Source organism: Taurulus bubalis, assembly GCF_910589615.1.
Source record: "Taurulus bubalis genome assembly, chromosome: 12".
NCBI lineage: Eukaryota > Metazoa > Chordata > Actinopteri > Perciformes > Cottidae > Taurulus > Taurulus bubalis.
Window position 1 is genome coordinate 14,431,056 of NC_136600.1, and position 23,200 is coordinate 14,454,255.

General features: G+C 40.2%; 4 protein-coding genes across 4 annotated transcripts; all 4 read right to left on the reverse strand.

Moving 5' to 3' along the window:
- Positions 1 to 308: 308 nt before the first annotated feature.
- On the reverse strand, positions 309 to 6,238 carry oscp1b (organic solute carrier partner 1b; the record flags this gene model as incomplete). The annotated part of the gene is made up of 10 exons (XM_079227878.1): positions 309 to 517; positions 1,470 to 1,533; positions 1,659 to 1,798; positions 2,068 to 2,137; positions 2,506 to 2,634; positions 3,257 to 3,360; positions 3,480 to 3,560; positions 4,087 to 4,254; positions 4,714 to 4,868; positions 6,127 to 6,238. The coding sequence occupies 10 exons, from the start codon at positions 6,236 to 6,238 to the stop codon at positions 398 to 400; spliced, it is 1,143 nt and encodes a 380-aa protein (XP_079084004.1). The 3' UTR covers positions 309 to 397.
- Positions 6,239 to 7,695: 1,457 nt separating this feature from the next.
- Positions 7,696 to 8,994, reverse strand: LOC306745339 (cornifelin-like). Its single transcript, XM_079228103.1, has 4 exons — positions 8,970 to 8,994; positions 8,275 to 8,422; positions 8,025 to 8,161; positions 7,696 to 7,805 (listed from the first exon to the last, which is right to left on the reverse strand). The coding sequence occupies exons 2-4, from the start codon at positions 8,384 to 8,386 to the stop codon at positions 7,707 to 7,709; spliced, it is 348 nt and encodes a 115-aa protein (XP_079084229.1). The 5' UTR covers positions 8,387 to 8,422; positions 8,970 to 8,994; the 3' UTR covers positions 7,696 to 7,706.
- A 1,194-nt stretch (positions 8,995 to 10,188) lies between these two features.
- On the reverse strand, positions 10,189 to 15,243 carry mrps15 (mitochondrial ribosomal protein S15). Its single transcript, XM_079227082.1, has 8 exons — positions 15,051 to 15,243; positions 12,266 to 12,334; positions 12,116 to 12,191; positions 11,938 to 11,986; positions 11,715 to 11,799; positions 11,443 to 11,501; positions 10,758 to 10,949; positions 10,189 to 10,466 (listed from the first exon to the last, which is right to left on the reverse strand). The coding sequence occupies exons 1-8, from the start codon at positions 15,172 to 15,174 to the stop codon at positions 10,368 to 10,370; spliced, it is 753 nt and encodes a 250-aa protein (XP_079083208.1). The 5' UTR covers positions 15,175 to 15,243; the 3' UTR covers positions 10,189 to 10,367.
- Positions 15,244 to 16,151: 908 nt separating this feature from the next.
- On the reverse strand, positions 16,152 to 22,929 carry csf3r (colony stimulating factor 3 receptor). Its single transcript, XM_079228192.1, has 16 exons — positions 22,891 to 22,929; positions 22,048 to 22,122; positions 21,558 to 21,854; positions 21,204 to 21,333; positions 20,896 to 21,062; positions 20,246 to 20,415; positions 19,452 to 19,602; positions 19,068 to 19,150; positions 18,744 to 18,951; positions 18,470 to 18,658; positions 18,154 to 18,255; positions 17,744 to 17,890; positions 17,521 to 17,661; positions 17,328 to 17,424; positions 17,170 to 17,248; positions 16,152 to 16,864 (listed from the first exon to the last, which is right to left on the reverse strand). The coding sequence occupies exons 2-16, from the start codon at positions 22,109 to 22,111 to the stop codon at positions 16,376 to 16,378; spliced, it is 2,514 nt and encodes an 837-aa protein (XP_079084318.1). The 5' UTR covers positions 22,112 to 22,122; positions 22,891 to 22,929; the 3' UTR covers positions 16,152 to 16,375.
- Between the last annotated feature and the right edge of the window lie 271 nt (positions 22,930 to 23,200).

A 23,200-nucleotide genomic window follows, 5' to 3' on the forward strand; every position in this document is an offset into this window, starting at 1 on the left:
AATATGTATTTTGTGTGCTGGAGCACAGTCCAACTCCAAAAAGACAGTTTTTCAAGTCACACATACACATGTTTAACACACTGACATTGGCCCATTGTATATTTTGATGCACTGAAACATCAGATTACAGTGTTATACAGCTCAAAGCTGTGCTCACCACATTCTTTGCAACTTAACTATGCAAATATGCAGTTAGCAGTTAGTCATTTGACAATCATTGGAAACACCGGCTCACATCTGCATTTTAAAAAGCACCCAAAGAAGAAGGATTTCTAACGGCATGTGAGGTTTCTGCAGTGTGTGTGCAGGTGCAGACAGCAGACTGGTCTTCAGTTCAACATACTGTTGACGATGCAATGCGCCCCACTCCCTGGGCATCTCTGTCAGAGTGACCATGTCACAGCCCGTCCATCATGGCCAGAAGGTCATCTCCTTTGCTGCTGGAACTGGGAGATTGATCCCCAGACTCTGTGAACTCCCCCATGATCTTAGCCAGCTCTGCATTGGCCTGCTGGTCCTGAAAGACAACGCCCCCCCCCCCGTTCAGACCTGGCGTAAACATGCATCTTGGATGCCCCAATCACACATGGACATCCGTCAATCACAGTGCCAGAGTGGTCATCACAAGGACTTACACCTCATTACAGGAAAACCTGTTGGACTGGCAACGCCTCAAATGTCTGATCTACAAGTCTATCATTGAGATAAGCAACAATTGGCCCTGCTGCTTCCAATCATGGGTGTTGACTATCGAGGGTAAAATACTACAATATTTTTTCCATAATTTGTCCGTCCCAGGCAAACGTCTTTGTTCTGAGATAAAAAACAAAAACAAAAAAACCTTGAGTCATTCTGTGATGGGTTCTACCCACGCCATGAGCTGTCCCAGAAGCTATGGCAGTTTTTAAACACATTTGATTTCATCGTAGCCAAAAACAAAATAGTTGGGACGCATTGGAGACTAGGCGGAGATGGGAGGAGAGCAGTATCCAATCAGAGGAAAGCAGATGGTCCAAAATAAAACAAACATCAGAGCTACAAAGAGGGTGAATATGAAGATTAGTGTTTGGCCTATTGTGTGGACACAAGGGATGGAGGGGAGGCTCCATGAACTCTAACCCACTCAAGCTCATCACTGGCCTAGTAAACAAACCGGATGAGTGACTTCATTTGAGTTTTCCATAATCATCTGCTCCTGTCACACATCTCCCGACAGGAAGTACTTGATCACAATCAATCCAGCTCGCCTGAGATCACTTGGTGCACCCTAAGGCCTTCATGGCAACAGTCAGGGCTGAAAAAAAAGTCTTGTGTTTTGAGAAGCACATTTGTTGAGTCTTGTCATCTGCACTTGCCCTTAGATTGACGGTATGGTCAGACTTTTTGTCACTAAATTTTCACGACACAAATAATCCAATTATTTCATACAAAAAAGGAACAGATTGTGAGGACAGAGAACTAAGCCATACCTTCGTTGCTTGGATGTTTATGACTCCATATAATAGGTCATCTGGTCTCGATATTAATGCCTCTCTGTGATAAAAACAAAACAAGAGTCACAATGTTAGTTTTGATTGATATAAAAAAGTTCAACAATTACATTTTAGTATAAGATTTCATATAGACGGTACACACACACACACAAAAAAAAGACTCACTCTTCTTCCTCGTCGGTGGAAAAGAGGTTAACTCGGAAGCCGCTGTCAGCATTTCCTAGCTTCTGAATCTCTAACCCTCCCATTAACTTGGCCAACAGGTTCAACTCCTCTTTGGCGAGAGGATTGGGAGCAACATTGACCTGTTGATACACAATGGTTTGTTTACTTCAGTATATTGGTGCTGAACCTACTGTTTACAAGATCCTTCTACTGATAATTGTGCATCAGTAAGCAGAGTATAGGTCTGGACCGGGGTCACTGCTCATGCCATGTACTGTGGACACGTAAAGAGTTAAACAAAGTTTAGAAAAGGTGTTAAAGATATAACTTGTGTGCATGACGTTTGTGCACATTTTGTGTATTTATAAAATCAGGAATTTCTACAGTGCTGACAGAGAAGCTGTTTCACCTTCGTATGCTGAGCAGAGTTTTTAGATGTTCCTGACATGTGGGTTTCCACTGGGCGGCTTACGCTGTACCTAAAGGATGAGAGGCAGAGGAGAGAATGAAGACTTCAATGCGACATGATGCCAAAGATGATCTTTCTACTCATCCAGGAGGCTTTACACCTTCACTGACTAATGGGAAGTCCTAGACCTTTACATTTCTTTAGGGTGTTCACAACATAATGTAATGAAATTATGCAACATCAAACACATACGTTTAAATATCTAGGAATCTCAAGGGCCGTCATGACTACACTGTTAAGTTCAGTTGCCTTTGACTTGGTACTTCTAAAAATCTCACAACCTGGACAGCAAATCATCATCAACTCACTATCCTTGCATTAGTACAGTATCAACGAGTCAAGATTGTGCACATATTCGGGAACTTTGCAGCGTCTTACATGTTTGTGCCTAGTTTGGTGACCCTGTCACCAAATGTCTCGAAAGATCCCTCCCGGAGAGCAGCGGTATAGTTTCCTCCGTTACTGAACTGCCGCCTGGTCATCTCTTCCCCACTGCAGCTAAACATCCTGGAATTACCAGAGACAAAAACATGTAATAATATGGACAAGCATGCTTTCATACTTTTTCTATGCATGGCATTTTGTTAAATACATTTTCCTGTGATGGAAGACTGTTGCTTTGAATACTTCAACACAGTGTTGAAGCATGGATGTTCTACACATCAGCTTGTTTCTTCAATGTATCAACAGATATCAATGTGCACATACAATCCTGAAAGGTCCCCCACATTTTTGTAGGTAGATTGTTATGTCTTTTACTATTATAAAGTCTAAGTGCCATATAAATACTGTGATATTATTGAAACGCTTAATCCAGTGCTCATAAAAACCCAAAATACAAGCATGAACCTTGAAATTAGCCTAATATGTCGGTCTCCTTGAAACAATTTGATGCAAGCTGAACATACAAGGCTCTAAAATTAGAATGCAAATTCTTGTTAAACAAAACCTATGTAATGCCATTAGCTGCAGATAGGCCTACTTAACGTAAGATTACAGCGTCTAGGTAGGATCAGCAAGCACATGAAAGACAAAGAAGTCAACATTAAGTTTGATCTCAGTCCTCGCCATCATTCTTAAGAGTGAACATTATTTAGGTCTAAGTGCAAACAGCTATAGGAAGTGGTACCTTATCAAACATGGGACTTGTGTCCCATAAGGGACAGGACCACTGGTGGGAAGTACAAAGCGGCCATTAGAGTTCTGCACTTTATCCTTGAGGAAAATAGACACCTGGCAGAGAAGAAAACATAGAAACAGACTTTTGAGGAAAAGAAATAACAAAGACAACAGAATAGTATCTGGTATATTTACTCCTCGTGATTCAAATTTGTGAACAAAATTGAACTTACTCTTATATGCATGTCTTGGAAGAAGATAAGGAGAGTTTGTCTGATCAGTTGGAATTCTCCACTAGACAAGTTTGTATACATCTAAAAATTAAAATGTTAACACAAACAATGAAAACATGTAACATGTGAAATCACCCTGTAGCTCGATGCATGCGATTATAATCCAAATAGTTTGACATTTAGACAGCATAGTATAGTATTATGGTATAGTAGTATATCACCCGAAAACATTGAATCAGGAAAGTAGCTACTTACATTTCTGGCTTGATTTGTTGACGTTAATATTAATTTTGGTCATAAGACTATGACACTCCTAACATTGACATTTTTGTATAAAATAGAATTAAATAAAGTTTTTAAAAAATGTTGATGACAAAAAAAAAAAAAATATATATATATATATATATATATATATATATTATTTTTTACATCTGAAGTAGTTTCCCTTCCTTCTTTAGTGTTACTTAGCCAAGTTTGGAGGCCTTTTGGCTTTTTACCTTTTTTAAAAATTAGACTGAGTGAACATAGCAAGACATGTGTAATGTTGCGGAGCGAAGCACTGTTGTCGATAACAAATGTGAGGTGTGTGAAGTCACGCGTGGCATACCTCTACGAGCTGCCGGTAGGTCTCATCCACCTGGCTGAGAATACTGGGAGTGTCTTTCACAAAGTCTTTGATGGCATCCATGTGGTTGAAGGAGATGAGAAGGATGTCCTTGGGTCGTGGACAGAGAAGAACCTGGTACTTGAAAGCCATGGTCATCAAGTCATAGAGCTGTGAGGAGGGACACACACGACTTCACTTACTCAGCCATCAAAATACAATCAATGCTACTGCTGTATAATAAACAGCAGAGGGAGCCACATACAGTCTTTAAGATATGAATGACTATACTTCAGAGTTACTGTTCTACTCTATGCCTCAAGGCAACAAATTATACAATATTTGCAAACTTGGTGTATGAATACAAATCACTGATTGATGTGTAGATTTATCTAATGTTGATCTCTGGTTACTTGACTCTAAAATATTAATGTAGTGTGTATACTGAGGCGGTAACAACTGACATCACTGTGCAGTTGGTGAGAAGGTGATTAATGTGTGGATAAGCTTTGAGTACTGAAGTGAAAAATCCAATTAGACAAAAAAAAAATAGGGAACAGGAACAATTCAACATGACGTTGAACTCGTGCATGACGTAATGGAGGGCTACATCTGTACATGATGACCTACCTTGTCCATGCTGGCTTGATTGAGTCTCATTATTGAGGCATGAGCGAGCCTGTCGAACACAGTCCGCAGGGCTTTTTTGGAGTAGAGCTCCTGTGGCTTGAAAAGCTCTTCGAGGAACTTTTTGTTGAACATGGTGGTGATGATGTCATTCATAACTATTCAGGCAAAGAATAAAACAAAAAAAGTCCACAAAGAGTTTAACTGAGGTTAGACTGATGTACTTTCCACACATAGGCTCAGAAGCAGGCAGCATTGTATACTATATGTTGGCCTAAACCATTTCATCCTACGCATATCCCAACAGCCCTAATGAAGCAGCAGCTTGGAAAGCCATCAGTGTACGCCCGACTTGGTACAGTAGCAGGGCAATAGCCAGGTCGGAAATAGTTTGTGTTCGCACTCTCCTCAGAAATGTGTCATTTGCTTGGATTACATCCATCAATCAGTTATTTTGAATATTCCACAAGCTTTTTATTTGGCTCAAGGGTGAGGCGAAGGTGATAAAACATGAACAATGAAACGCTGTTTTCAGCGCAGAAAGACAGTGTGGCGACCACAGATGAGTGTCTTGATATATGCAGTATAGACAAATCAAATGCACTTGTTTTCTGGGGCAAGAGACAATTTTATGTAACGATTGTCTCAGGGCATGTAGTTTATGAGGCATGTGGACCTGCAAGGTAAATTGAAAGTCTCAAGTCTTAATTTGAGACCAATCCCCAAAAAAGTGTGTAGACAGGACCAGAGCGATTGAGTAACCCAACCACAACGTAGTTCAGTGCAGCGACTACAGAGAGACTATTTGTGAGCTGATCTGTGCACATGTGGTCGCACCTGTTGTTTTATTTCTCAAACACTGTTTATTAAGCACGTTGCTTCAGTCTAAGCCCAAGCGGAGCGAAGAGCTACTAATGCATCAGTGCATGAATATGCTGAAGCTCTGTAATAATACCTCTCCTTCTGTCATCCTCTATCCAGCCAGCTATTGTGACAACTTTGCGATGTGAAAAGAGATAGATTAATGACATTATTTTATGAAAACCAGATTGCTCAAACGACAAATGACTCAAAACCTTGACACTGTTGTTGTCTGCCACAGTTGAATATATGCTAAAACTCTACATAGTGGAACAGCATATTTATTGACAATGGAGTATTGAGAGTTAACTACACAAAAACTATGGGAATATATAAGACAGCCAGCTGCTCATTATCGTTAACTCTTGAACAGGCTTCATATCTATGCTTTATATTGACTTTCTATGAATTCTGATTCCTAATTCACAACCAGTAAACAGACCACACACAGACTGAACACACCACAATGAGCGTCTGGTTAACGCAATGCAACGTGAATGTTTCACTGCAGGGTGACATTCGTGTTGTTGTGAGGATGGCTGCTAAACTAGCTACCTTTCTTGGCTTTGTCAGCTGGGATGTTCTGAGCTCGAAGCCGTTGGTCCAGGATGTACAGCATTTCTCCGCCGAGGTTAATGAACAGCAGAGGCAGAGTTCGTGACGACATGATGGTTTCTGGACGGGTTGAATCTCTCCAGATTAATAGGCAGCAGCTAGCGGTCGGCGCTAGCTCGAATGCTTGTTTGGTAAAGCCTCCTCTGGTTGCCAGGCCACGAAGCCAACAGCCAATCAGCGCGTTGGGATTTATGACAGAGGGTCCGAACTAGCTAGAGCCGTGAAAAAAGAGAGTCGAGTCAACTTGTGATTCACGCGATTCACTCAAATAGTTCCAGTAGTGCTTGGCTGGTCTTTTGTATGCCTAGATAACTGGTAGAAATCAGTAGAAACAGAGAGACATAATTGAGATTTTCGATTATTAGTAGTCAATAAATTAATCAATCTACAATATTCATAAATAGCAACGACATAGGTATTTAGAATACATATTTCTTTGTGTTTTTTAAAAGTTTGTAAGTGTAACAGATTTAGTGACATCTAATGCCTCTGTTCACCCCTCCCTTTTCAAGCGTGAAAGAGAACTACGTCGCCCTATGGTCATTTATAATTTTAGACTAAATATTGTTGGCGCTGCAAATGTGAAAACGCTAAACGTGACATCCTGCTGTTTAAAAAAACATTGAGGAATAGTACAATCTTGGAGAAAAGTTGGTATTATAAAGTACACATTCGGATGTGACAGGATCCTGGTGAACAGTGTGTGGAGAACCACCGGGCTCCCAGGATCTGGTTCTGAATCCAATTCTGACCTGGTAGAGTTGGTCACTGCTCCTTTTCGGACCAAAGTTGCTGGACCAAGTCCATCAATTTATTTTTACGTTCACTGATCACCCTTGGAGTAAGAAAGAGGTCAAGCACAGTGTTCAACAAAATGTGGTGTTTCTGGTCAAAACTAAGAGCCAATCAGCTCTCTGATCAGGTGACAGCCAGGCGTTTCCCATCATGCCCCTGGGTCTTGCAGTCGGTGGAAAGCAGCAGCGGCACCTGGCTACAAAAATGTAGGCCGCCATGACCTTGTGAGGTAATCATTGCCCATGTGTACATGATGTCAGATCAAGTCGGACACCAACAAAGACTGTATATAAGAAGATTATGATTTTATCATGTCCGAATAAACCTCGTTACAGCAGTGATTCCAGGCCAGAAGTCACAAGACACTGTTGAAGAAACTAATGCATATCTTTCTCATTTTAATATTAGAAAATATTTCTTTATTGACAGGGTTGTACAAAATGGTCCTTGCGTAAATGTAATTAGTCATGTTGTAAATGAGTGAACAATGCAGTTTATTTACAGTAAAGCAGATCAATACGACTTTGTCGCGCAGGTAGACAGATACACATCAGACTACAGCTAAAATATTATAATTGATAAACTTGAATGCATTGTTCATTAGCCGATCCTTATTTTCCGTGCACATAAAAGCTAGGCCCGCTACAAGAATAAACAAATTATTTCCACAATAGCTGGACATCATCACTAAAATGAAAAAACTGTATATAGTCGGCCAGAATCCTTTACATTTCTCCATTCCTGATGTGGATTTCTCGCGCCATCCTGCACATCTCGCAGAGCCCACAGAAAAAGGTCATCAAGGCATCATTGGTTATTGTTCCCTGAGGTTAAAAGATTGCAACAAAATCAAAACCGGGAACACCAGCCCTCTATGAGGAAATGCACTTTCTCAACTGCAGGGAACACCCAACATTTCCTCTGTTTTTGAAATCTCTGTGTTTCACAAGAGCCAGGTTATTGAAAACATGAGAACCAGAGCACCACCCAAAACGCATGCAAGGGTCGTCTAGAAAGTTTAGATAAATATATGAGTCACTTACTTGAATACCATAGGTCAGTCTCATATGAGTCCTTATGGCCGCTGTGCCTCCTGGCACACAACCCAAGCAGCAGTTTTCTCCATACTTATTAGCTGTGTAGCAGCTCAATGCAACTGGGCAGATGCAACCAAGAGCACCTGCACGGCAAAATAGTTTGTTTCGTTATGACTTTTTGAAAGAGAGAAAAAAAAAAGCATGTAAGGGTGTTTTACGTGTATGGACGAATATAAACATTTTGAATGGTACTCACAGACAAACAAGTCACTGAAGCAGGAACACAGGCCGGTGCTCCACTCTCCTGTCTGGACGTTTGTCCCATAGCTGCCTGCACCTGGTTGATTGGTGACAACTGGGTTCGACATTTTTGGATTACTGGATCTGCTTCTTGATTTTGAAGCCTGTGAGAACACATTCAGCTGTTAGCACTGGAACAGGGCAAATCGCTGCTGGAGAAATTACATACACCAATCTTTCCATGTGTCACAATTGTTTGTGACACATGTTTCATAAACTTCTTCCTTAACACAGAACGAGTTTGTGGGTTTTGAGAGCTCTTGTGATCAACTAATGCATTGTTGCATATTTCGCATGGGTTCCTAATTAGAAACATACTTGTATTTGAGCATAGTAAAATACTGTGTATCTCAACAGTCAGTGTAACCAGTGAGTAACAGCGACTAATGATGCTCAGAAAACATTTAGCTTTGGTATTTGAGTTTCCAACTTAAAATACTTAGGAAAAAAAGATGTATGTGAAGGTGCTACTTCTATGCTACTTCAGTACAAAAAAACATGTGACAGAACACACTATATGGTATTGGTGCTGCCAGAAGAAGCTAGATGCCGGACTTTTAAAGTAAAAAAAATTGTAAATGTGGTTTAACTCAATTAGAAGTGAATTGTTAAGTGAATCTACTGCGAGAGGAAGAACAAGGTGTCACTTACCAGAAGAGTCTGTCAGTGTGCAGTCCTCTTGCTCAAAGTGACAAGATGCATACCACACAGGAAGCTGTGACGAACTTAAGCTGTGAAATACTGGTTTGCAGCAAACTGCTGTTTCTGAGGATGACAACGATCTCTGGTCATTCGCCTTCAAACTCGGCCTCAAAAGCACAGCAGCAGTTCTCGCAAATAGTCTGTGGGTATAATCACACGCATGATCACAAGAACATGTATCTTTAGAGGTGAGATCAGCACAGTTCAGTGAATACTTTAACACCATGCTTTTCATACAGCAACCACAAATGCATTATGTCCCTGTTGCCATGCAGTTTACGGTTTTAATCATATACTATGTCACCACTGCAGTGGGTAAAATGAAGGGATGGGTTTACTCAAACCACTACAAAACTCTCTGCAGCTGCAAAAATGTTCTGATTGACTAAAACGCCTGAGTAAAATGTTCAAATGAATGCCTCAGTAACTTGAAATATTAATGAAAAAATGCAATATAAATGCGTGATAAAGTGATGATGCTGATATCTCAGAAATGTATTGTTTTGTTGTGCAGCATACACAATTTAATGATGAGTTGGTCAATAGTCTGAGCTCATGTTGTACTGGATCACATTCCAGTAGGACCCTTTTGGTATTTGGACAAAATAAGAGATACTTTGCAATAAAATGCAACCTAAATAATGAACAGTTTCGTCAACAAAAATGTAACATAAGTTTCTGAAATAGCGTCGTCATTTAAGCAATTTTATGTTACGGTTTTTTAGTTCAGCAGATGCTCTTACATGGTGCAGGGTGTTGGTATAATGTGAACTCAAATGCTGCACAATGCCTGCAGAAATAGGCCAAACCAGTACGGAAACAGTGAGAAGTATGACTGGTTTAGATGCGTATTATTTCACATTATGCAATCACTTGTTGGTAACATATCTCAGTGATGTATTAGTTTGCTAAAAGATGACGCAACAGGAACTTTGCCTTTGTCAGCTGATGGAAAAATACCAGAGATGTAACATAGTGGACATGTTTGACCCATAAAGAGCAGCATAAAGTGGAAAATAGAGCAAAACACTTCCCCCCCAATAATCTGGCTATTTGAGTTCCCTACTTTACTTAATACTTTGCACAAAATAAAGTATAATTTAATCAAAAATACCTCTGATAGTCTTACAATTCATCACAGATATATTTACAAAGAAAATTTGAAAACAACTTTATGGAATATTTTATTTCCACCATGAAAACAAAATAAAACATTGTATGATGGTAACACATGAAAAAGTGAGCTATTCATCCACGTCACATATCAGATGGTGTTAAAGTAAAGATGTGAACACAAGCATGTCAAATTAATTTTCGTAATATACAGCACAGTGTATTTTATTGGGTCTAAACAGCTTTTGTCTTGGCTGCCTCGGAGTCTGTGGAGGCTAGACTTTCCTTCATCAGCCTCTGCTCTTCTTTCTGCTTCTGCACTTCCTTGAAGACCTAAGAAGAGACACATATATGATTATATGTCAGTGGAAGCAGAAAACCACACCTTCCACAAGTTAGTCAGTTAAATGAGTGTACACACAAAGCTACAGAAAGCTCGAGTCAAGCTCTCAGACACAACATGTTTCCCTCGTGTGGGATGATACTTGTTAAGTGGTTAAGCTCTTTAGATATGAATCAATTGACACCATTATTATACAAACAAATTAAAAAAATAGAAACACATTTAGATCAAAGATAGAACATATAGATGTGAACAGAACAACGGGGTCATTTGTTTGCTACCTTAATGCAGAAGGCCTTCTTGGCTATCCAGCGGCGTGTGGCCCGTCTGTAGTACTCTGGAGGGAAAGTGTAGGTGATGCCCAGCTGCTCACACACTTTCTCAAAGGCATCATAGCTCACCAACCGGAGGTTTTTCAAAAGCTTTTTCCTTCGGTCAATAGCCATGAGCATCCGCCTCTTGTTAGCTTTGTCCTGGAATCAAATAACACGTAAAAAGCATGAGAACTACACATGTGATTCAAGCAGGCTGATATGAGGGGACATGGGAATACCGATAGAAGCTCAGTCTAAACACTCATTCGCTGGTGAGGAGATTCTTAAAAAACAAAAACAGAGAAACAGTTACAGCTACTAGCTTCGTCCATTTTTTTTTTTTACAACAATGTTTGATGTATGATGTAACGTGGAAATTTCCGACCATGACCGTGCTAAGCATGTTCGTATTTCATGTGGGGGAGTACACAGGATATCCTGTAGCACTCGCATGCCTCAAACCAGAGGAAGGCACAGAGGAAATGTGAAAAGACGAATTGATACGCGAGCGGTCGAGTGGTGCAAGTAAAGTGATGTATGATATGATACGTCATCCAAGATCTTTATAAAAAAAACCTGTTTACAGAACATGCCTTTCTGTTGGGGGAGAAAAGTGCTGCTAAATGCTGCCGCTTGTTGGTCCTTCACTCACCTTGTGGTGTTTTTGCAAGTGCTCCTGATAGTTTCGGATTCTTGCAGTTAAAATAGCCACTGAGGAAAAAAGAAAATTACAACGGGGTGTAATCATCAATACACATGTGTGTAAATGTAATGTGTGTTACACACAGTAAGTGTGTGTAAATGTGTGTTACACACAGTAAATGTGTGTAACAGAGTGTAATCAATACACAGTCAAAAAAAAAAACCATTACAACCTGTGTTCAGTGAGAACAATATCTACAACACTGGAAGAACGCAACTCACCCTTGACTTCCACAGAGCTGTGGTCATTCTCGTTCCTCTGGACTTTCGCAATCAACTGCTGCTTTTTCAGCTGCAGCTTTTCACTCTGAAGACATGAACACAGACAACATGTTTACGAGTCGGCTTTTTTCATTTTAAATAGCATGTCATCGACAACAGTCGGACACGAGAAAGCAGTAAAGTCGAATATGACGAGGCGATCTGGGGGAACACGAAAACTCACATGACTTGCCAACTCCAGAGACAAAAGTCTTTTGACAACATCATCGGTCCTATCAACAGAAAAGTACTCTTGTGTTAGAAGAAATATAATAATAAACATATGAATGCAGATTTATAATGAATTTTGAATATACGATATATTTGTACTCAGTTCATGTACGGTATGAATGCATGTTTACGTTTGCGCGAGGGGGACAGCTGTATAGTCCAGCTTCAGCATCGTGGGAGGAAGATCACTGAGTTGGCTCACGGGGCCTGCAAGAAACAAAAGGTTTGGATGAAAAGCGAGCATTTCAAAACCACGGTGCGGTGATAACACAGCCTCATACCTGTCTTCGTTTTCTTTGCAACCCGAGCATAATGTCTCACTGGTGGTGGAACAGCAAAGCCGCCTGCAGCTAAGAGGAGAGAGAGGGATTGAAGTGACGTAAACACCAAAAGTAAAACATCTTAAACGGAGACATCGTAGCTTATTAGAGCCCAGAAGAGGTTCAACAGTTGGTCCCCGAAGAACAGCTGAAACAAAACCTGCAATGGGCGACTGTGGCTCAGTGGTTAGCATGGCCGTCTTTCTATCAGAGGGTCTGTGATTCGAACCCCGGCTCTGCTAGTCCATGTCGTTGTGTCCTTGAGCAAGACACTTAACCCCTAATTGCTCCCCGTTGCCGTGTCTACGGTGTATAGAGCAAAAATGTAAATCGCTTTGGATAAAAGCGTCAGCTAAATTAAATGTAATGTGATCCAACGTTGCAAAACAAAAAGGAAGACATGGCGTTTGCCAGATACGCAACAAACTCACGGGAGGATCACTGGTTTCCAGCCAAAGCTGACTGTGAACTACGAGGAAACCTCCCATAATGCTAAAGTTACTACAGCACTGAATCAAGGCATGCAGTGTCAACAAAAATGCATGTTGTGACCTTCACAAAGCTGCTTTATGTGTGAAGGCATCTGTAAATCTGTCATGACACTGACTGCCATCTTTCAATCTGTGGCTATATGATAGGCAAAAAATACAGGCAAATAAATAGGCTATTTACAACCACAGGCGCCGATACTGCCCTTTGTAGATTTCCTTAAAATAATCTGATGCTATCCTAAATTTGATATCATAGTGTAACAGCAAGTAGATGGAATTAATTTAATTCTGATCCGAATCGAGATCCGAATGACACTTTTATCACTGCTGCATGCGAGGAAAATGTTCTACTGGAGACCAAATACAACACGCTTTGTGCTAGCAACACGCTTTGTGCTCGCACACTTAGCATGACCAGCGCGCCGTCCCCATTGCTGCATGCGGGACATTTCGTTGATGTTCTGCTGCGACAGAAAAGTCACCGGATGATGAAGCAATTGATCCACAAGTTTGAGATGCACAATTTGAAGAGCACAACCGAGATAATCTGCATAAGCACGACTGTCCCTCACCCCAGATGAAACACAACATATCAGATGGTGAGAGGAAAGTGGTTTTCAAGATCTAAAATCATCAAAACACCAAATTATGTCACTTCCGCAAAACACTGGTCAAAGACGCGCATACAGCTATCATGACGCTGTGCAGAGTAGCTGCTCTCTCAGTGCCTTCTGTCCATTAGAACAATTAACAGAAAGTTTTAATGCATTATGGCATGTTACTGTTTTTATTTCTAATTATATTGTAGGTGATTTAATTACCATCAAGTCTGTAACTGTTTACCCAACCAAAATGAGTTATGATTAAACTACTACTATGTTTTACATAGTTAAAAACTATGTATTGACTGACATGGGATTCAAGATTTCCCAGTATTTGTCATCTGGTAGAGGAGAAAAGTGATCTGCTACCTTGACGCAGTAAAGTGATCTGCGAGAAGATGTTGTAATAGACTTGAGGGGTAGATCAAAGTATAGCTGCTCTCGAAGTGATCATGATGAAGCGAGATGGAGCATCAGATTGAGAACAGACACACACACACACACACACACACACACACACACACACACACACACACACACACACACAAACAAACACTCATTAAAGTTTGGAATAACCATTCTGCGAGCCTGCTGCAAAGGATGGGATCCATATTGGGATAAGAATATTTAGCAACCTATCCGCACATCCTCTCTAAGCCTGACGGTTAGTTTCGACATGCTTCTGTTGTTGCGGTCCGTCTGACTTCAACAGGTTGCCTGACTTTAGAGGCCGCTCACTTTTATTTGTTACTTTAGAAACATAAATCGGCAGATCAAAATCGGTATTTTTGTTTTTTCATCTACACTATCCATCCACAATCCTCCTACAAAGACCTAGCAATGGACATTTGTGTCAGCTGTTCTTTTCTTAGCTGTGCACAAATTTGTTTTTGTCATTTTGTCCTATCCCCAACACGTTTTGGCATTTATTATTATCCAACTAATCTGCCAGCTATTAGTCTCTTTTAGTAACTTTGAGAATACACTTTCCTCCTTAGCTTACTGTTAATTTATATCATACTTTTGGTCCAAGAATTGTTTATGCAATCTTTATTTTTGTAGTTGTAGTTGTTAATGCTGCTGAAATCTATTGAAAACGAAGGTAGATTAAATAATACACCTACTTTTGTCTAGGTGTGTAAAATAAATATAAATACTCCAATAACAGGCTATCGTTCTGTATGTTTCAAGGATTCCAAGCAGCAGCAGATGTCACTTTATGAGCTAGCTTGTAAAACTTCAATGTCAATGCATTTTTTTTAAATGTTCTATATTTGGTTTTTAATGTGAATTGATAGTGATGCATGACTCCTCAACATCGTTGGTTGTGTTTGTTGTTACATTTTGAGTTTACTTAATTTACGGTCAAACTGAAAATGTATCTAAAAAAAACCGAAAAATAAATCCAGACATTAGGACGCGTTTTCGACCACTGACCTGATACTACTTATCGACGATGGTGTAGCTAGTCACCCACGCGATTGTTGTTGTTATTGCATCTCTTTTTGTTGTGAAAGCGCCTCAGACATTTTCGGTAAAGCCATAACGCTGTCCGTGACCCCCTTCACTGATACAGGTATAGGCAGGCGGGTGACGTCATCGTTCGACCCTGTGAACAACCAGGTGGGTCAGCTAGCTGTCGCGTGCACTTACCGGCTCTCGGTCCCGTTAATGACGCCGAGCTGCATGTCCAGGGTTTCACGGACACAGCGACGCTTTCTCGCAAAACACCGGCCGACGACTTCAGCACAGCTCGCAGAGCAATGTTTGTGAACATGGTTTAGCTCACCCCAGGCCGATAATAAACCCCGCTAAAAGGAGGAAAATGTGACAGTTTATCACACTCGACCCCTAGATGAGGCTCGCCATTTTGACTAGACCACACTAGCTGAGCGAGGAGTGGGTGATCTGCGTCCTAGGCTGAGCTAACAATCCCAGAGCACATCGATTAGACACACAAGGAAAGATTAACCGAGCCAGTGAGTCGTTGTTCCACTTCTGCTTTCTTTTAGCATTAAAGAAAGGTTGCTTAATGACTACATCGTTCTATGTACTGTATTTGAGAAGTTTTTAAGAAGAGTATCATACATTGTGGGGGACTTTTTAGTACAATATAAATATAGTATAGTAGTAGTATAAATACATATATTATAAAATAGTATATATATATATATATATATATATATATATATATATATATATATATATATATATATACATATATATATAACATAGTATATATACATATATATATATGAAATTTTGGAGTGAATAAAGTCATAGAATTAGTCTCATTTTACCAATAAAAGCATCCATTTACTCCATTTACTCCAGAGTTAATCTCTAGGGGCAATCTCTAGCAAACCAGCATGTCGTTATTATTGTGTTTATTTTGAAACAAAAACATTCCAATTGGATTTCACTGTAATGTTTATAAGGACCTATTTAAATAAATAAATAAAAAAAACATTAGCCAACACCAGGCTGTTTTGTTGACTATCTGAAATTACTCTTCTTCCATTTAAAATCATATGCATTAGCTCTAGAGAACAACTTTGTTGGTACATGGTTGGTATATAGTATATCCTAAAAGTAGCGGTATTGTGATGAATGATCAGTCAACAGGAGAACCCTTTTGTTGTCTTCATACAGTTAAATTATTTTACTCAACGAAATGCACACTTGGCCTAAAAAAGTAATTTTGAGAATGTTGACATACAACACAACAACATCATCCCAACTATATCAAATGTTTCTCCAGTAAAAAAGTTTATTTGTTAAAGAGGTGACATCTACAAAGTGTGGTACGAACAAAGTATGGACATCATAATCATTGTACATCCAAGTGATTTTAGCATTACATCTTGTATGCATTTACAGCTATGTGCTGAATCAATTTATCACAATTGGCTCATTACAAATGTAGAACTACATGATCATCTTGTAAAGCAGCTACTCTTAATATCAGCAAAGTACTTCTAGTCATTTTCAGTATACTTCAAGGATAAGGCTCGAAGAAAAGGAAAGTCATCACACAGAATGCCTGGATCCGCCTCTTTTTCAGGGACCCAATCATGTGAAGGTCCAAAAAAACATTGCTCACTCGGCATCCCAACGCTTGGCATATTATGGTAGCACTTCGGACTGAAAGACTCTTCAGTCTCCAAGAGGGGCTGTGTGGACTCAGACCGCAGGTAGACATGCATGTCTTTAGGTGCAGGGCTGTTCGGACCGCATGGATCAGAGAAGACCACAGTAGCGTAAGGAACAGAGTCGCTGTTGGAACCAGAGTAGCCAGGGATGAATGGTGACCCACAAATGGACTCTCCCAGGTCACTGGTGTCCTCTGCACTGCTTAACCATGGGTCATCGTTCTCTTTGCTTAGTTTCACAGGGAAGTCCAAGAAGCTCAGGTGGGATAGGTACATTGGATTAGGTTCCTCATTGTCCAAGGAAAGATGGGAACCCTGCAAAAGGAAAATATATAAGGCCTATATTATATAGGCCTGTATTTTGACAAGCACTGTATATAACTTAAATATATACATAATGTACATGAGTATAGTAGAATTTGTCAGTTTTTTGCGCACGTGTTTTGAACAAGCGTTAAATGACGCACTGAAAAAAACGCTGAATGTGTTAGCAAACGTTGGTGATAATTCTCTGTGGGTCCATCATTTCGAGCAACTCCATTGACATCGCACACATTCATTGATTCATTGTTAATATAAAATAATGATTTTTTTAAAAATTTGAAGTTCATTTTCTGCACCTGGGTTGATTCTGATGTCCATCTCTTGATGCTGCTATTAGCCGGATCTGGAACAGCTGGCCAAAAACGCCCTTTCAGCCTGCAAAAGAAAGACAAATGTTTTTAGAATAAATGACATCACAGCTTCACGGCTTAAGTCAGCGTGGCAATGATCTCACCTTTTGTTGTTGGAGAACGACATCATGGCTATGCAGATAACCATCAATAACAGTCCAACGACAGACACAGGAACAATTGCAACAACAGCAACTGTATCTGAGAGGAGAGAGACAGACATAATGGATGAAATATCTACCGTCTTAATCTCTGTCATGTCTCAAGAAAGCCACTGCCAAATGATATTATACGAACCGAAGGAATCCAATTTGAAATGAATTGTTGACCCATTCAGGCTTCCACCAAACGTGCTAACCATCATGAAAGCTTCATACAGAGAGTCAGTGTTGAGGTCTCTCAGGACCACTCTCCTCTCTTCCAGGTCAGCATTCACAACTGAAAGAAGTGTCAGACATCAGATAGCATCAAGTAAATAAGAAAATGTTTGAGGACAGTTAAATTAAGGTCTTTAACCTACCGTTAATGGGTCCCTTGAGATCACGGTAGAAGACTTTGTAGTTCTGGATAATACCGTTCCTTTGGTTTAAGGGTATTTCCTCCCAGGTAAGCTCAACATGTGACTTCCAGATCTTTTTAATTTGTATTTTTGGAACCATGGATGGAGCTTGAAAAAAGAAACACTGTGAGTCATTATTGCAGCTATAATAAGCAATTATGCTCATGATTTGAAACCTTAAAAAAAATAGTCATTTCTATCCACAAGAGGGCATTATTACATCATGTATTTAGCTGTTTCTAATAGATTGCAATGTTTTTGTTCAATCATGTGGCAACCTCTTTTCTCACTTCTTCAAAAGTTGATTCAGCCCAACTCTCACATCCTGGCCCGCTCTCTGTGTGATCCTCTTTGTGTCTTTGGTGACTTACCCTTTTGTCTCAAGTAGGCATTAACAGTCTGAGGAAGGCCTATCCCATCCTTAAACCTTGGATACACAGAGATCCCATAGGGCTTGTATGGCTCAACGCTGCCTATTGATGAGAGTGAAGAGGTTAGAGTGTATCAATGCCCATAAGCTCCTAACAGTGTGTACATGCAGGGTGTGCACAGGAAAAGGATGACATTGTATAAGTGTGGATTCTCGGGATAAAGGATAAACACTAGATTAAACACACAAATAAAAGTTGAGCAAAATAGGAGGGACATTGATCCTAAAACCTGCAATACAAATATTATAGAACATACCTGTTATAACAAGGAGTGTCTGGTTTCTGGCAGTTAATTCAAAATGGGTGGAAAAAAGGTCTGTTTGTGACAAAGGACTCCATTCCACCACAAAACCAGTGAGACTGGTAGACAGCAGGCTTCTCCACTGGACCAGCAGGGATCTGTCATCCTGAGGAATGGCTGTGATGTCTAATATCGCCGCACGAGCTACCGACACAAAACACATCATACACATTGTGGCAAAATTTATTAAACTATCATATTTAAACCAGTTTAAGGTGGTCGATTCTACCTTTAGGTAGGTAAATCCGCACTTCAGTGGGGGAGGATTTCCCTGCTGCATTAACAGCACTCAGGTACACTTTCTTTGCCCTCCCGGGAAGCTGGAAAGTACAGTAATCACGCACTGTAGAGCACACTTTTCCATTTTCACCTGGCAGCTTTTTCACTGAGACAATGTATGACACATTTTGGCCGTTGGCACGGAATTGTTTTGATGGCTAAAAAAAAAGAAAAGAGAGGGCATTTTGAAGGCAGAACACACACACTCAACAAGAGCTGTAACAGAAAATACATCAGCCTGTGACAGGTGTCGAGCAACATGTGATGTGTGTACCTTCCAAAACAAGAGTATGTTGAGTTGTTTGTTCATGTGATCCCCTGATACCTTCATCCACGAGTCTAGGCGTCCAGTGGGAGCTGAAAAAAAAAGAGACGTCTGTCAGCTTAGTGATTCGTCAGAAGCCTTTACTTCTCTCCTCACTCTTTCAAAACTAAAACTTTCCTCTATAAGACAGGTGGCTGTGGACTATGGATTCACTGCCTCAGTGTGCGGCAGAACTCAATACGTCAATTCAGCCTGTGCTATAGAGCAAAGCAGTGGGCGATGTAGACATGGCATTAGCATATATTGAAAAGACCAGGAAATGGAAGAAAAGACCATAGATTGGAAAATGTTAGAGTGACTGATTGTGTCACTGTGAATTGATCTGAGCCCTACCATTCTCCAAGGTGACTCCAGACTGGCTGCTGCTCCATTCACTCCAGGGGCTCCGCTGGAACCTGACTCTAATCTGGGCAAGATACTGAGTCCCATGGAGGAGACGGCACTGGTCCATGGATCTGGTTGGTCTAACCCGGTTCACCAGGATCTATTGTGTGTTTAAGTTTAATTCATTTATTTAGCACTTTAAAAGCAAACAGGTTTCAGAACAAAGTGCTCCACAAATACATGTATAATATATATATATATATATATATATATATATATATGTATAATATATATATATATATATATATATATATATATATATATATATATATATATATATATATATATATATATAAGTTTATATACAGTATACACCCATTGGGACATATATGTGCGGGAAAATAGATACATTAAGATAAAGGGATAAATTGGAATTGGATAAAACAGGTTAAACATACTTTAAAGCCGGAGAATAAAAGTGGGTCTTAAGGTGCATCTTAAAAGTATCAACAGACTGTCTAATGGGCTCCAGCAGGTTTTTCCAGAGCCAAGGAGCCGCTACAGAGAAAGCCCTGTCATTGGCCTTTTTCCTCCATAAATGGGTCACAGCCCACAGGGTGGATCTGAGGGGTTTGGTGTTGCTGTAAGGGGAGTGAAGCTCTGAGATAACTGTAGGGGCATGACCATGAGGAGATTTGTAGACCATTAGAAGGATGTTTGATGTTTATCCTGAAATAAGCAGGGAGCTATTGTAAGGATAAAGGTGACGTGGTCTTGTTTCTTGGACTTTGAATTTTACTCACTGGTTGTTCACTCCATTGGCTGCTGTCAGCAGTCGTAAGTCGGACTTCTAGGTTTAGCTGAAGGCTACGCATCCAGACCTCCTGCTGAGATAAGCTCCAGCTCAGCTTGAGGCAGCCATACCTTTTAGGCACCGCTTGAATCTTCAGAATCGTTGGTTGGCCAAATTTAGCTGTGACAAAACAGTCAACAAAGCAACAACTATGATTTAAGATGTTTTTACTTTTCCTAATGTGTGTAGAACAAGTTCACATTAGATGTATTCATTTGTCACAGAGCTAGACATCAGCTTTTTTCAAACAACAAAACAATTTGACAGATCCAGAGGGTCATTTAACAACACTTAAGAGCTGCTCTGAAGGTATTTCCAGAATCCTCTTCTAACCATCTGGATAAAAAAAAGACATATTCCATCTACTGCAAAATAAAAAAAAGATTTGTAACCCATTTCTCAAGTTACGACACGATTTCTCGGTCCAAACAAACCAACACTAACTCAAATGACTTCACTTGAGGTAATTTGTCAGATTTGCTTATCTCTCGGAGCCACAAAAGGCTTTACACAACCTTTTTCACATCTGCAGTAGTACACCCCAACAATAGAAACGATCAAATATGTTTTCAATAGATGCATATCTTCTATATTTCTCACCTGCACTGACAGGTTCCAGAATGATAGGTGCTGATGTTGCTTCACCAAGTTCATTTACTGCCTTCACATATATCTCCATATCTGAGAAGATGACAAAGCCAGAGCGAGGGATGGTGTAACGGTGGACTCCTGGGAGCAGCTCATAAGTGTGGTTCTCGTTTGAATCCCTGAAAGGAAATTATAATTTTGGAAACAGTTGTGCAAACTCAAAGACATATTTTGCAATGGACACGAAACATTGCTGACACAACATTATGTTTGCTTTCAGGTAAGTATATTTCTATATGGCTTTATGGGCAGAATATTACCATATCTCGGTGTGGAGGGTGTACTTTGTGTGCAGGTGGGTTTCCTGCTGCCCAGGGTCCCAGCTGCAGGTCAGGGTGTTCTGGGTGAGGTTTGTCTGACAGCTGAGGTTCTGTGGTGCTTCTGGTGGATCTATAGAGGATAAATATGTGAAGAAGGTTATGAAGTTGTTACATTACGTTTTGGGGAGATACAAGTGACACAATACCTTTAAGTTAATTAATGTGTTCAATGTTGAGGTTTTAATATCTATTTCTCATTTAAAGTCCCCCTTACTTAAAAAATACAAGCTGTAACGGCAAGTTAATTTGATTATTCACGAAGAAACTTGCACACTAAGTTTAAATTGTCCTCACATCCAGCTCTGATCTCCATTCCTTCTACTACTTGAACAGGAGAGGTCCGGACACAGCAGGTGAGGAACTCCCTGGTGTGATTGAAGCTCGGTATAACAACCTCAGAAACCCGGCCGCTCTCATTGGCCACGGGGCTGCTGGGGAGGAAACGATCGCCAAGGCGCCACGCTATCTGAACAGCTTGTCCAATGAGCAGAGGGCAGTCGTCTCTGATGACACAGGTGGCTGTGACAGGTGACCCCAAAGGCACCACTGAGCTGGAAGTCTGGATCTTTGCACACGGCAGTGTGTCATCTTCTAGCAATGAGAATGAAAATTAATTTAGATGTGCCACGTTGACGAGAATCTTAATTGTAAATGGCCAGCTTTATATTCAGTTTGGAAAAATCTAAGAGCCAGGAAAGAAAAGTGTCAAAACAATCGTCTCTGTAACGGCCGGTTAGGTATTTCCATTTAGATTTGCTCCTTCATTCTGAGAGCAAACACTCACCATTTCTCGCTCCATTCACAAGCGCCACCAGCATGACAATCACGGACATCGAAGTGGATATCATGACAATAAAACCTGTTGGGCAGCCAAATTGAAAAGCATCATTCCTCAATTACAAACTTGCATGTCCTATCAACACAATGTTTGGTTTGCCGTTCCTTCTGAGCGACATGGTGCATTGTGTGAGGGAGGTATTGGCAGTGATAACGCCTGTCTCTTCAGAGGACATCATCAACGTGATGTTTCAAGTGTTTGGCATGGCAGGGTGATGCGAGCAAGGACGTGATCTCCATAATGCATAATATTTCAAAATAAACGGACGGATAGAGAATGCATCCACTGCTTTTACAATGTGATAGCTGAGAGAGACCTGCAGTGCTGCCTGTGTAAGACAAATGACGCACTCGTGAATATAAAAATCCACATTTATGACAGCTAGAGTCCACATTTGTGTAAAATGATTACACAAAAAATGTGACATTCCAGCTGTTACAAAATTAAATTGTAATGCTCTGTAGGCAGAATAAATAACTTGCTACTTTACTCTATTTTATTAGAGGGATGAAACTCCTCCAAGCACACAGAAAGACTTTGACTGTCAGTTGTTAGAAAGTAACCAGCCTTGTTAGGAATGCGCTCGATAGGTGATTGGTCATGAATCATGAACAGAAGACAAGAAGCCTGTAAGCCAAGCAGATGGGAGCAATTCTCCAGCAAATTAACTATGATAGTAAGTCAACAACCTGGTTCTTAAATTCAAGAATCGGTTGGGACCTCAGCTTAAAAGTGCAGGTGTTAAGAAGTGAAAATTAATTTTGGGGAGTGTGTTTTTGAAATACTCACCATTACACGACCACAGAACGTTAAAATTCAACTGAACTCTGGGAACTGGCTCACAAAGCAACAACAACGAGCAGACATGCCGTCAGCATTTCTGTGTCTGTGTGGGAGGAACGACAACGCAGTTATTCATCTGGAATCATGCAGAAACAATTATTTTTACTGTTTATATAAATCACAGAAAGCTAACAAAAATGTTTCCCTGATAAAATGTTTATTTACATTTAAAACACCATTTCACATATAATCCATTAGGAAACTAACGTCTAGCAGTTTTAAGACACACCATGTGAAAACAAAGATTTCAAATAAT

Bases quoted from the DNA above. Each gene is read 5' to 3' on its own strand.
- LOC306745339 (XM_079228103.1), bottom strand. From the start codon at position 8,386: ATGTCGAACCCAGTTGTCACCAATCAACCAGGTGCAGGCAGCTATGGG. The intron at 8,162-8,274 runs GTGAGTACCATT...TTTGCCGTGCAG, and splicing joins CTTCAGTGACTTGTTTGTCT to GTGCTCTTGGTTGCATCTGC. The intron at 7,806-8,024 runs GTAAGTGACTCA...TTTTAACCTCAG, and splicing joins GACTGACCTATGGTATTCAA to GGAACAATAACCAATGATGC.
- mrps15 (XM_079227082.1), bottom strand. From the start codon at position 15,174: ATGTTCACAAACATTGCTCTGCGAGCTGTGCTGAAGTCGTCGGCCGGT. The intron at 12,192-12,265 runs GTATGAGGCTGT...TGTTTCTTGCAG, and splicing joins TGCAAAGAAAACGAAGACAG to GCCCCGTGAGCCAACTCAGT. The intron at 10,950-11,442 runs GTGAGTGAAGGA...ATTTGATTCCAG, and splicing joins ACTTGCAAAAACACCACAAG to GACAAAGCTAACAAGAGGCG.
- csf3r (XM_079228192.1), bottom strand. From the start codon at position 22,111: ATGATATCCACTTCGATGTCCGTGATTGTCATGCTGGTGGCGCTTGTG. The intron at 21,334-21,557 runs GTGAGGACAATT...TATCCTCTATAG, and splicing joins AATGGAGATCAGAGCTGGAT to ATCCACCAGAAGCACCACAG. The intron at 16,865-17,169 runs GTGCAGAAAATG...TTCCTTTTGCAG, and splicing joins GGACATCAGAATCAACCCAG to GGTTCCCATCTTTCCTTGGA.